This window comes from Setaria italica, chromosome V, assembly GCF_000263155.2.
Source record: "Setaria italica strain Yugu1 chromosome V, Setaria_italica_v2.0, whole genome shotgun sequence".
NCBI lineage: Eukaryota > Viridiplantae > Streptophyta > Magnoliopsida > Poales > Poaceae > Setaria > Setaria italica.
Window position 1 is genome coordinate 25617707 of NC_028454.1, and position 13682 is coordinate 25631388.

Consider the following 13682-nt stretch of genomic DNA (forward strand, 5'->3'; position numbering starts at 1 on the left):
CATTGCAATCCCCAGGTTAACTTTTTTATGCGAAGTGAGGACGAAAGCGTAAGCAGGGTTGATGCGAGTGTGTGTTTTACTCTACGTGCGAGTAGGACTAAGCCATATTTGGGACTGGGCCGTTACACATCGCCCCTCCTGGAATAGCCGGTGGCTTTATGAGCCAACACATGGGGATTGCCTCCAACTACCCGATCTCATTGATAGAATAGCCAAGCTGAAGCAAGAAGGGCTCACTGGAATTGGAGTAACCTTCAGTTTTATGAAGTGACGAATCCAGTCCTTTTACCAGTGATGCCACTGGGGCTATGAGTATACTGGTGTTAATAATCCATTTAGACTGTCTCCTGATGAGCTCAGTACAGATGAAATTATGGTGAGGCTGAATCAGATGTTCAAGAACGTGGGCAAGATCCCCACTATTGTGCGGGAATTCAGTGCCGCCAACCCGCCAAAGCCTGTAAGTACCCGTGGCCGTAGCCCCCAAGTACTTCTGTGAAGTTGTTGGGTTTGTTAACTTGTTTTTTCTTTGGAGGAAGATGTCGGCTTGCACTTCTCTACTCCTCCTCCTCCCGGATCGGACGTTACTTGCGAAGCTGCTCCTCGCGTGTATATGGCGGAGAGCACAAAGAGTGATGATGACCAGGAGGAGGAGGTACTCGAGTCCTCTAGCAGCACTAGCTCTGACGCTGCAGATGAAGTCAAGGCTCAGCCATCTGCTAAGGCTAGGTCTTCCTCAGGAGCAAGGAAATGCTCGGCTGCTGACGAGTTGGAAGCCACAATGCCTCCGCCATCGAAGAAGAACTGAACCATTGCTGCGAAACGGCCCGTGAAGAAGTCTATCACTGCTGAAGATGTGCCTCCCGCGGTAATTACTTATGAGGAAGGACAAGATCATGAGGATCGTGTACTCCCAGTAGGCGATTCCAATGTCACCACCGTGCCTACTTAGGATGACATTGGTGGTTTGCAGGTACTCGAGCCAGTGACGGATGCTGAGAAGGTGGCTGCTCTGGCTATGCAAGATAGGTTACCGGTCATTGAGGAGGTGATCAACATTGAAGATGATCCGGAGCCTCCTATTGCTGTTGATAGCAACATATCTAGATTGGTGGTGGACCCTGTCGGCGCAAGAACAACTCGAACAGTAGATGCAGTGGCTAAGGCTGGCAATGATCGTGCTGCAACCATTCAAGCTGCGCCAAAGAGACCATCTCCTACCATCAAGCTGTTGCGCCTTACAAGAGAACCCTCTTTGAAGTTGATGAGATCTACAAGGTATGTGTTGCTGCTTCTTTGAGTACTAATGGTAGCTTATGATCGACTTGTTGTGTCTCTAAAGCTTTGTCTTATGCAGGAAATCCTCTAATATGGACCTTGGAGGGCCTAGCTTGAGGCCCGTTACTGATGACGGTAGCCTCTCGGTCCAGGTTGTTGTCCCGGCCCAAGTAAGTCCATAGCCAGAGAATCAGCCTGCGATGATGAGTAGTACAGGTGCTGTGTCTTTTGTAGCACCGTTGATGCGAGATGTCATATCATCTTTGACTGACGTTGTAGTGCCAGCCCCCGAGCGACAAGTACCTGAAGAAGTGGCGGCGACTACCTCTGGCATCGTGGCTACTCTCATAGCCCCCGAGCCAGAGATGGAAATTGAAGCGGTGATAGTTTTGGAAGTTGTGCTAATGCGTCTTTCGAGCCAGGTCTATCGACAAACCTTGCCGTGGTTCCGCTTAGCGCAACTGATTCCGAAACTCGTGCGGACCCTCTATCAGGTGGAGAAATTCATCTTGAAGATATCCAACTGATCAATGATCCTTTGCTGCACGTGGATGCAGTTGCTGGAATGATGGAGATGCACCACCGTATTGGTGCTTACATAGAGCTGTGCTTGATCCTGCTTCTTCCATTGATAGATAACTTGAAATTAGTACCTATGCCTTGATACGAGTACTTATTGTGTGGCACAGGATGTCATCAAATGCTCCCACCGCAAGTCTCAGATGCTTAAAGGCTATGGGGATAGAATACTCCATGCTGAGGCCCTTAAAAAAGAACTTGCCAAGGAGAGGGAGTACTCCTCCCGACTGCTGATGAAGTATGATGGAGCTGCCGTTGAGTATTGTAACCGCATCCAGCAGCTTTTCAAGGGGTGCAACAAGTCATTGAACCAGCAGATCAAAGGTAATTGCTCTCCTTGTTGGACTCCGAGTATTGATTCTGTTTGTAATATTGATCCTCTTGTGTATGATTGGTGCAGCGCTCGAAAAGTCAAATGAAGATCTCCAGAGACAAGTCACAGATTGGAAGAACATGCATTACCATGTAGCTGATCAGCATGATAAGCTAGTATTAAAATATGAAAATCTGGAGCATCACTTGGAGAAAGAGAGAAAAATGCGCGAAGATGGTGAAGTTGACTTGGTCAATGCCATGAAGACCATGCGTGAGACTGAGATGATGATGGCGACATCGACTTTGAGCAAGATTTTTGAAACTGCCCAGCCAATTGCGGGACATGATTGAGCCACGAGTTGAGGGTGTGGAGTCCCGTTCGCTTGAAGATATACTCAAGGATGTGTTGGAGAAGCTTTCTGGCTACATTCAGAAGATGGCCAAGTCAATCTCCTAGCAGGTGTTGAGCTTCGTGAAGTCGTTCTACCCGAAAGCCGATTTGGCACCCATTGTTGAGGGCTTGGCGGACGACTGTAATGATGAATCTCTTCAACAATATATGCGGGAGATGTCCCCAATTGCTAAAGAAATGGCCAAGCAATTGAACCTTGAGTAGATCTGTATCAAGTAAACATTAGTATTGTAAAGAAAACGATTATGGATGCTTGATGTGTAATATATAATGTAGTCTTTGCGTAATTATTTTTTGTTTTGCGACTTGTTATTTTTAGTGCTTCTCACAATTAATCCTGATGCTTGCTCATACGATTAATGTGAGTGTTTGCGCACAAGGCTTGCTTTGTGAGCCTTATCAGATGCATATTGTAGAGTACTTTAAGATCGCATTATCCTTTTGTGGGTTGCTAGTACTTAGGCTATCTGGTAAGTAGACCTCTGGGCGAGTGGTCTCTTCAGGGTTTCGTTGACTAGAGCCTATCTTTGCAACCTCTCTGGGTTGTATTGATGTTGTGTTCTGGAAAACCTGAAACTGCGAACTTGTTATTACAAGCCGCAACTAGATAGATTTGTCTAGTGAATAGTTACTCAAGTAGTTAATTAACTCCAGAGGTACTGATGGCCTATTTGTTGCAAGCCGCTAAGGGACAAATTTGTCCAATGAGTTAACTAACTCATGAAGTTTACTACGAACTTACTTTGCAAGCCGTGATTGGACAATTTTACTCAGTGAGTTGAATAACTCATTAAGATTTTGCAGACTTGTTATTACAAGCCGTATTTTATTCAGTGACGCTTATGTCGTGGGTTTCTTTTTCCTGTTGCTCTTCTTCTTTCTTGTCTAGTAGTGAGAGCGAAGAGTTCTCGTTCTAGGGAATAGCTTCCCGAGCTTGAAATGATGTCCTCCGTGGTGCCGCCTTCCTCGTAGATGGGTGACAGAGGAGCTCCCTCTTGGTACGGGAGAGTGTCAAGGTAGGCGATAAGGCGCGAATCATCATTTTTGGCAAGAACGGGTGGCTTCATGTTGGGCCAGTAGATGAATCTGCCTTGGGGAGTTGATGTGGTTACCAGGCCTTGATGTAGACTTGATAAAGAAATCTCCTAGTCTGGATCCGAGTAGTAGTCGAGATCCTCAATTGTATCCGTATCGGATTTTGATCTAGATAGGACCGCCTGATAAACAGTGGTCGTGTTGTGGAGTCCGAATGGGAACTAACTCTAGCGATAATCCGACTAGCACGATGGCTTATGTGCCGGCTCGTGCAAGTTAATCCGACCGGCGGAAGAATTCGAGTTGTCCTCGGATTTGTCCCCCAGCCTCTGGCTAGGTCAGAAATTGAAAATTCACCGAAATTCTTGATGAGACCCTCTAGAGTTTGGCGCTGGAGCTTCATGGTTTGCTGCTTCTTCTCCGGGGCCGACGCAATGAGGTGGCGGAAATTTCTAGCGCCGTCTGCGATGCAAACCTAGGAGCCGAAGACGAACATCGCGCCTGCTTCAAACATGATGATTGGCTTGATGATGACTTATGCCATCGAGTTCGCTAGTGGATTCTCGGCGAGACCCTCTACCTAGCGCGCCTACTTTTGGTGTTTAGACCCAGCAACCTACCGAGAGGGGTCCCTGAGGTAGTATTTTGGTTAGTGGGGCTTGTCGAGTTCAGGAACTTGAAGGTAAACATAGACACACAATTTAGTCAGGTTCGGACCGCTAGATTGCGCAATACCCTACGTCTTGTATGTTGGTTGGATTGAATTGCTTTGGATGGGGTCCCTTCCTCATCTTATATTGCCGAGGGCATGGTTATAGGTCAGTTGGTTACAAGAATACTAGTCGGATATGACTAGAGGAGCTTTACTCTTATTACAACAAGTACTTTCCTAATCCTTGACTAGTTTCTGTCTTTCCATGCAGACTATGCCACCCTGCGCCGTGGTCTCCATGTCAGATGCGTCTCGGTGTCCAGCCCTATATTTAGGACTGTCCAAACCTTCTGGTGGACCCATATATGCATGTACGACAACTGTGACAATCATAACTAACCAGGACCTTGCAATGAAAGCTACTATTGCAGAAGTTTTCACCACATCGATGCATAGGAATTGCAGGTGGCACATCATGGAGAATGCTAGCAAGATCATGGGTTCTTTTTTGGATGGAAAGGAAGATCTATCTAATGACTTCAAGGATTGTCTTGATAACAGCTGCTCGCCAAGAGAATTTGAGGGCAAGTGGCAAGCCATGTTGGATAAACATGGCTTGAATGATGATGAGAGATTCAAGCATCTGTATGGATTGAGGGAGAGCTGGGTCCCCGCTTATTTCATGCATTGCTTCTTTCCATTCCTCCAGACCACAGCTCAAAGTGAAGGCTTCAATGCTGCCTTGAAGCGCTATGCGAACCCAAAGCAATCAATTTTCAACTTTGTTCAACAGTACAGGAAGATCCAGCAAAGGAGTTTTGGCAAGCAGGACTTGCATGAGGCAAAAATGGTTGCAAAAGTTGCCCACTACTTGACAGGTCACCCAATGAGCACCAGATGAAAGAAATCTACACAAGGCAGCTGCTCAACGTGTTCCAATATGAGCTCCAGCTACTATATTGTTCGCATTGAGGGGGATGACCTGATAGATGTTCCATACAAACGTTGTAGAGAGCTGCTATACGGCACTAGAACATTCAGGGTCACAATAGCTAGATCTGAGGGGGCGTATAGCTGCACTTGTTGTAAATTCTAAAGGGATGGTGTGCTGTGTTGCCACATCATAAGGCCTTTGATGCACTTGTTGTTCGTGAGGTTCCTAATCGGTACATCTTACCAAGATGGTCAGTTGAGGATGTGGATGAGGATGATGTGGGAGTTGATAGTGAGTCACTGCAAGCACAGAAGCTTACAAGCCAGGGGAAGTATATTGTTCGTTATAGCAGGATGTGCAACAACTTTTCAAAGATTGTGAGACCATTCATGGGGGACAATGAGGGCTACGGCGTTGTTTCAAAACATATGGATGTGATGCAATGTGAACTTGTAGCATTGAAGAAGAGGTGAGCGTCAAGTCTTGATTCGGGGCTGCAATCCGAGCAGGTTGATGTTGAGCAATCAACTAGTGTTGCAAGCTCGAGGCCGCTCAAAAAGCAATGCAAGAAAGCAAGTGCATCTACAACCCAAGGAGATGCTGCTGTGGCTTCGCAACTTTCTGGTATGTGTCATAGTGTATTCAACTATGATGCAAGTTATATTCATTTGAGCTGGCAACTTTCTGATTGATGAAAGCAACTTATGTAGACTTATGTAGCTGTAGATTGAAAAATGATGGAGACTTATGTAGCAAAGTGTTCTTTTTATTGCAGCATCGCTTGGTGGTGATAAAATGATCAAGGACCCACCGATAACAAAAAGGCAGGGGCATCCAAGATAAAAAAGGTGGGTTGGACCTCGTTCCACCAACGAAGAAACCATGTGACTATTGTGAATCTATTGAGCATACTACAGCTAGATGCCTGTCTAAGCCGCGAAGGAGACGTACAAAGGCACTTGCTGATAAACAAATCAAGCAGGATTAGTGGTGTAGGGGGTAATCTGTAGGAAAAATTTTGATTGTTAATTTATGAAAAAAAGGAATCAATGCATAGGAGATTTTTTTAATTAAGATTATATATACACATTGTGGCGACTTGCGGTTGCAAACACTGTCAACAAAAAAAGTTTTGAATTTTGGGTCAGGCCAAAAAATGTGGCAAATTATGACTTGTGTAGTAGCAACCCAGCTTGGCCAGGAGCAAACACTATTAGCGCTCTTGTGTTTTTCGCAGGAGCGAGCAAACAGCAGTGCGATTGAGACTTGTCTCAGAAAAAAAGAAAAGTAGAGATTGCCTTCTCACTCCCAACAGGTCAGCACAATATTGCTGCCGTTGCCCCCTTTTTCACAAGAATTTCTATCCAGCCATTTCCAAAAATCTGAAAAGGCAGTTGCATACCATCCCAGCAAAAGAATACACCGAAAAAACAAAGAACTGAACTTGCAGACAAGGGACAACTTTTGCATTCAACAACTTTTTGAATTGAGTGATTCGACTAGTGCTGAATTTGTCAGATAATTCCACTAGTGTCTGATTACATCTTGTTTTTTTATATATTACACCGAACAGAAGTGGTTTATTGACACAGCTACACAGAAAGTGATTCTCCTTGGAAAAGAAAGTGTTGCTCCTTGGCTAAATCTCAGCTGTCTTTGAGCTTCCCTCTCTGTTGGGAAAGAAAACGAGAAAACTTGTGACCTAACAGAGTTTCGGATTCTTGGAGCAGAGCTGAAACAGGCACATTTTTTAGAGGGGGCACAGCAAGCTTACTCTTTTAAGTAGTGGATGAAACACACCCCTCCAGTCTGCTATGTTTATAGGGGCGTTGATCCATTCCCAAAGCACAGCCTTTCTCAATTTGAACTCATCGTATCCTATAAACACGGGCAACTTACTTCCATCCCAATATTGTATTGCCTTGATTGTGAACAAGCCACAGTCGTGACTGGAATGGATTAAAAAAAGAATTCTAAGATGATGGAAAAACAGTATGTGAGCAATGACATCAGTTATGGAGTTGCTCTCATAAAAATGTGGTTGAAAAACTATGTGCTTACATTCCAAATTGCTTGAATCCGGCAATGAACTCTAGCTGAAATGTGAAAATCAGCGTTGCCTGGTGCCCTTGCTGAGTCAATGATCTGGAACTTCTTGGCTTCCAGGTTTACTGCGATTGTAAACCAGTGGCCGTCTGCGTCTGGTACTTTGTCATTTTTTTGGTGGATTGGGAATAATATCTGTGAAATGAAATCGTACATATTATTTAGGCAGCATTAACAAGTTGTAATTTTCAAGGGGAAAATAAATTCATGTTCAGCGCAAAAAGTTACTTTACCATGTCATAATCTGTGTTTAGGAAGTCAAAGGCCTTCTCTACCAGCTTGTCATACATTCCATTGGTCATCATTTTTATCTGCCCCATTAGCAAAAAGAAAGGAAAAAAAGCTGAAAAACATGTATGTGATGTTGCTATTCCTGAGATAAATATAAATCAGAAAAGAGGAAAAAAGGCGGTAAACAATTAAAAATTTACTCAAACCCATGGAGACATAATCTTTTTCCTCTTTTGCTTTGGGTCATTTGAGAGCACACAAGTTCCCATGTGAATTGCGTTGGTGTTTAAGGATCTGTTCATCAGCAAACTTCTTGCTATTTCATATGCACTGACAAAAATTTCTGTGGATCTGAATAGAATTGGGTTGCACCAAAAGTCATGCAAAACAAAAAGAGAAAAAAGGGGGCATTTCTCAAATAATTTGCCGCGAATTTGTAAAAGGAAAAACACAAGTAACAGAAACACCAGGGTACCTCAAGTCAGGTTCATATCTTGCCCTGTCGTACTTGGATAATTCAGTGTACAGTTTGTCCTCTTCAGGCCTTGGTGTGTATTTGAGGATATGCTCATCACATGGTTCGTCATCTTCATGTGTTGGTTGTTCAGTGGTTTGTTCTCTTGTCTTGTTACTTGAAATTTCCATTGCTTGCTCATAAGCCTTGTTGATCATTGACTCAGTGATTTCTCCTGATGATTTAGTTGGACTGTTTTCCTGGTTGTCGTTGAAGCCAAGGGAGAAGCTTGGTGCATCTGGTGCATCCTTGAATGCTTTGCTCTCCTTGATTTTAACCTGAGATCAAGAGCCACACAAAAAAAGAAAACATTTTAATATCTTGAAATTTTTTTTAAAAAAACACATGTTGCTCTGTGAAGTTGTGTTGCTGAAAAATTACATCTGATGACGTTTGAAGGGTGTTGATACACTCTCCCGCAGCTGCTTGTGTGGTCTTGGCAAGTTGCTACATATATGTGAACATAACTTGTTAGTATTCTTACAAAAAAGTTACTAGGCGCAACAAAACAAATTGTGTAGAGGGGCGCCCCCGAATCCTTTTTGGAGTTGTCTTCTATTTGGTGCGTCTTTTCCACTCCTGTTGCTGTCTTTTCTTTCTGCTTCCGTGTATATACTACCGTCCTTGCAGCAGTTGACTCTTGATTCTCGCTATCATTTGAGGTTTCCTTGTTTTGCCCGGCTGCATCCGCACCTTGGTCCCCTTCGATTTTGTTGTGTGAAAGTGGTGGCAGTTCACCGACAACCTTGACTTCCTTTGCAAGTTGTTTCCTCAAATTTAAATTTGTTCTCCGAGCACACCTCTTTACCCTTTCTGGTTTGACTAGCATATCTTAGACTATCTTAGCTTGAAACTTCTCAACTTGTTCCTTGAGTTTCAGATTCAGTTCCTCAGCCATTGTGTCCACATCCTTCACCTTTTCAATCTCTATCTCAGCAAATTGGGCGAGCATTTTTCCCGTGTCAAGCTTTGGCCTTGTCTCTAGAATTTCTAGAGGTTCAAAGACCTTTTGATTTGCAATTTCCTTCGTAATAGCTCGCTGTTTTGGTGGTGTGCCCAATAACTCAAACATTGACATGCCCCAAACAATCCTTGTGCATTTGCAGGTGTTGGGGGTGTCAGATCTTCGTAATACTCATTGCAGCTGTTGGAAGCTTCGCCATTGCTGTGACCTGGTGTCCCCTGATTTTTATCGTTGTCCTCCTTGAACATATTTACTGGTGTGGGGTGTGTGTCTTCCTGCCCTTCAATTGAGCACTCCTTTGACACATTTTGTAGACCATCTACCTTGGTGCTTATATCAGCAGTGATGGCGTCGGTGTGAGCTTCTTTGTCGCCATCTATAATATCATGCCCTTCATGGTTGCACCCTGCCAAAAAAATATTTTTAAAGGAAGAGAAACACAATTAGTGGAAAAATATAAGTTGCTGCTACTAATTTGCACATCACAAACAACAAAAAAAGAGATCAACAACCAACACCGGAAGAATGCTGCGCAAAAACATAAGTTGCTGCTACTGGTAATACATAAGTTGCCTCTACTAGTAATACATTAGTTGCGCAAAAATCCACCATCAGGAGAATAATTTGCTTGAGCAATGACACATGCAGAAAAAGCAATGACACATTATAGAGAAAAGTGACTATTCGCAATGGTGGGACAATAAAAGCTTGCTATGAATACTAGCAAATTACACTAACTGTGAGTAGTTTGCTGTCTTGCTATTTTGCAGGAAACCTTATTAAAATTGAACCTGTGGTGTGTCAGGGTCACGTGCAACGTTTCTAAATTAAACATATCGACAAAGATTATAGCTAAAACTCTTCGCACAGCTATTTAGCTACCAATCAAATTATATATAGCAACTACCGGCTTCCATTGACAAAACCATACTAATCACGAATAAATGAGGCACTAAGTGGAAGGACATATAGAATCTATGATCAATTAGTTAGTGTGTGTTCTATACTTCTATTATACATGGTAACAATGAACTATTTGTGGCTCTGACCGTTTTGATGGCAGCCATAGTGTCAAAACATTCCAAAACCATACAGCATGATGATAGAACTATTCAGCAAACAATCCAGAAATCAGCATGTCATAGCCTAAACTCTGATTAGTTGTAAGGGGGAGGGGGGTGGGCAGCTGAATTACCTTGTTTTGCAGCAGCAACTGACTGGCTCTGTGATCCAGTAATATCTACTTGTACAGTCTGGGATCCATCACCGCTGTTTGCATTGCTCCTGGATGTGGCTGATGTATCCCTACATGAAAACACACAGATTGGTGTATCCCCTACATCACGCTGAGAAGGAGGAATAAAAAAGTTTTGCTGCGTGTACCTGATAGTGTTTTGGATTATTGTGTTAGTGAACTGTCCTTCCCTAGGAAGGCTATTGTCTTTGCATTCATCTCCATGTTTGCTGGCCTTAGGATCGACGTAATCTTCTAATTCCTTGCTACTGCAGTGCTCATCGTTATCTCCTATGCCCTCGTCAACTTGTGCCGTGGGGCTATCTTCTCTTCTTTTTGACCTAAGCTCATGAGTCCCTCCACTGTCATACTCTGACCCATCATCACACTCCATTCTAGTGCCGGATGGCGTGTCACTTTTATCTTCGAACTCGTCCTCATCTATTGTCTCAGCGTTCTTTGATGGTGCTTTTTTGCTTGCCTTGTTGATCTGCCTTCTTAATCCATGAGAAGTGCTTGGTTGGCCATCAGCAGCGGCGATAATCCATGTTAGTGTGATAACTTGCGCTTGTATGTTAGTGTGATAACTTGCGCTTGTATGTGGGCCAGCATTATGATATGCTTGTCGTTGTTGAAGACCATCCTGACACAAGTTGCGTGTGAGGTTCAGCACAGCTTGGTTGATGGCTGTGCAGCACAGCTTGGTTGATGGTTGTGCTGAAATCACTCAAGACATCCTTGAGAGCCTCTCTGTCCTGCAGCTACATGAGTCGAAAAAGGGCTGTCATTTTACATGTGTCCGCATTTAACTCCAAGAATAGAAAAAAGTGGATGAAAATTAAAAAGAAATTTACCATTGTGATGGAGTTTCCTGGCATGTTTGAATTCACAAAATCATGCACTCTCTGTGGTGGGATTAGCATTAATTGGGTTGAGCTCAAGTGTTCTGGTTTCAGCTGCAGGAAAAAAGGGTGGAAAAAAGGTTAGTGAAAAAATGTTGAACACAAGTTGCTAGTGGTGAATGGCACAAGTTGCTGGTGATGAATATCATAGGTTGCTGGTGATGAATAACACAAGTTGGTAGTGATGAAAAATCAAAAAAAGGTGAGTTGCTGGGCTTACTGGTAATTTGCCGAACTCAGTGTCGGATACCCTGTTCATGGAGCAAACTTTTGTAACAATGGTTCCGATCCAACCAGCAGCTCTTATTTCCTCTTCTTGGTCTACAAGCTGGCCCACTTCAAGCGAATCAGGATATAAAACCTGCCAAAAAAATAAAATTCATTACTTGTGATATAAAAAAGAAGAGGGGGAAAAGTGCAGTTAAGAAAAAGGAGAGATTAGTACACTTACAGTTAGGAAGAAAAGGCACCCCGAAACAAACTTCTTATCACCTTCCTTAAAATCTGTGGGTTCAATCTCTCCATAACTAGCCGGCACCAGTTGTAGCTTGCAATATTTTCTATATTTGCAATTGGATGGAAACCTCGAACGCACAATTTTGTGCTCGATGCGGGCATAGGAAAGTACTGATGGCAAAGATGAGCCAATGTTGGAGCCACTTGACACTGGTGTTGCCCTTCCCTTTTCCTCCAACCATTTTTCAGCTTCAGCAAACGATGGTGCCTTTTGATCCTTCTCATGACCGAACACTTTGTAGAATTCAACAAAAGTGTTAGTGCCACTTTTCTTCTCATAGTCGATGTCATCCTCACCCATTGGTAGACAAAAACTTTGTGGACAGCATGGGCATCAACTTTTATTCTGCACTTGAATGGGACCTCCAGCTCTGATGTCTTTGTGTCAAAAATCTTAATGAGCCAAGCAGACCTTTTCTCTGGTACATAGGTGCATTTGATTTTCAACAACCCTCCAAAACCAACATCTTCAATAGCTTTTTTCGATCATCGTTCAACCCTTGGTTGATGGTGATGAGTTTTCTAACAGAGCCTTTCTTCATAACATCCTGGAAAAAAAATAAAAATGCAATTAAAAAAGGGTAATTCAGTTCACTGCGAGAAAGAGAGTGTGGTATTGGTCATTATTCAACTAACAGTTGCATGGTTGTGTGTATTCCTTGTTTCATTGTTACCTTATCTGGTCGCCTTTTCAGTTGATCACCTTCTTCCATTACAGCTTTTCCCTTAAAATCATTTTCTACATCGTCTGACCCTCCAACCTCTTTTCTCTTCATAGCATTAACAGTTTCATTCTTGATGTGCTCCTGCCTTCTGGTACGTCTGTTTAGTGCTGCCTCTGCAATTTGTGAGTCCTCGGACCTTTCCATTCTTAAGGAAGCCCTGGTCATTCTCCTTGGGGAGGGGGCTGGATCGATGACTTCAAGTTTTCGCTTTTTTGCCATGCTGAAAAAAGTTCGCATAAAGGGTGGATGAAAAGATAATCAGTTACTGCTTATTTCTGGAGAAGAAACACAGTTAAATTGCTACTACCCCCGCTGAACCATGTAGGGACACAGGCCAGCACATGCATACATCAGCTTTACTGCTAGAAAAAGAAGACGTACATGCTGACTGACTGAAGTAGAAAAAAAAAGCTGAACCGCTATGCCTTTTACTGCTAGTCTACTCTGCTGCTGTGCTAGTATATGCTTATGCAGCTAAGATTTCTGAATAAAAAGTTGTTACTTGTGTGCATGAGATTGCTACATAATTTCCTGTTTAAACACAGTACCTGACCAAGTGGTAGAACAAAAACCAGTACGAAAAAAGCCATTTTACATAGAAGCACAAAAACTGAGACTGCTCCCTACCTAGAACAAAACAACAGACATGCATGTGTATTTTTTCTATATTATGGCATATAGCAAACATTGTAGCCACCTTGCACACTAGCTGTGAAAAGGCAAAAATTGGAACCTCATAACACTAAAAACAGTAGACAGGTTCGCAGTAAAATTCTATTAGAAAAAAAACTGTACATGTGGTGTATTTATCTCTGAATAAAAACAGCTACCCTCCACAAGAACAAATTGCTAGTGGGAAAAAATGTACATGTGGTATATGTCTCTCTGCATGAAAATTGCTACACTCCACAAGAACAAATTGCCAGTACGAAAAAAATCCGCGGGAGATGTTGCTAGTGCGTATAATCCAGCGAAAAATCATTCATCAGCATCATCCCCCCCCCCCCCCTCCCTGGGTGTGTTTGGCGCTGAACCCGATGATTGCCCGTTCGATGAGGGATGCGAACGTATGTTCGAGTGGCTTTTGGGACGAGGTTAAAAGTCTCCTCTGAGGTCCTTGAGGGCTTGAACGACTACTCCGCAGTGTTCTGTCTAGAAAGCGCCCTTCACTTGCTGGAACAACATTGATTTGGCTTTCTCGAGTGTGTTGGTCCTCCATCTTCCGGTTTCTTCCTGATACTTGGCCAAGTTCTCGATGGCCTTGATGATCTCAAGCTCAATCATG

General features: G+C 43.3%; 2 protein-coding genes across 2 annotated transcripts; both read right to left on the reverse strand.

Moving 5' to 3' along the window:
• Window positions 1–6649: 6649 nt before the first annotated feature.
• LOC111257337 lies at window positions 6650–10648 on the reverse strand. Its single transcript, XM_022826680.1, has 10 exons — window positions 10404–10648; window positions 10216–10325; window positions 9344–9426; window positions 8438–8503; window positions 8018–8334; window positions 7749–7893; window positions 7545–7622; window positions 7267–7446; window positions 6980–7178; window positions 6650–6875 (listed from the first exon to the last, which is right to left on the reverse strand). The coding sequence occupies exons 1-9, from the start codon at window positions 10646–10648 to the stop codon at window positions 7101–7103; spliced, it is 1302 nt and encodes a 433-aa protein (XP_022682415.1). The 3' UTR covers window positions 6650–6875; window positions 6980–7100.
• LOC111257384 lies at window positions 8436–12617 on the reverse strand. Its single transcript, XM_022826882.1, has 7 exons — window positions 12347–12617; window positions 11608–12220; window positions 11377–11517; window positions 11109–11210; window positions 10404–11015; window positions 10216–10325; window positions 8436–9426 (listed from the first exon to the last, which is right to left on the reverse strand). The coding sequence occupies exons 2-5, from the start codon at window positions 11971–11973 to the stop codon at window positions 10866–10868; spliced, it is 759 nt and encodes a 252-aa protein (XP_022682617.1). The 5' UTR covers window positions 11974–12220; window positions 12347–12617; the 3' UTR covers window positions 8436–9426; window positions 10216–10325; window positions 10404–10865.
• Between the last annotated feature and the right edge of the window lie 1065 nt (window positions 12618–13682).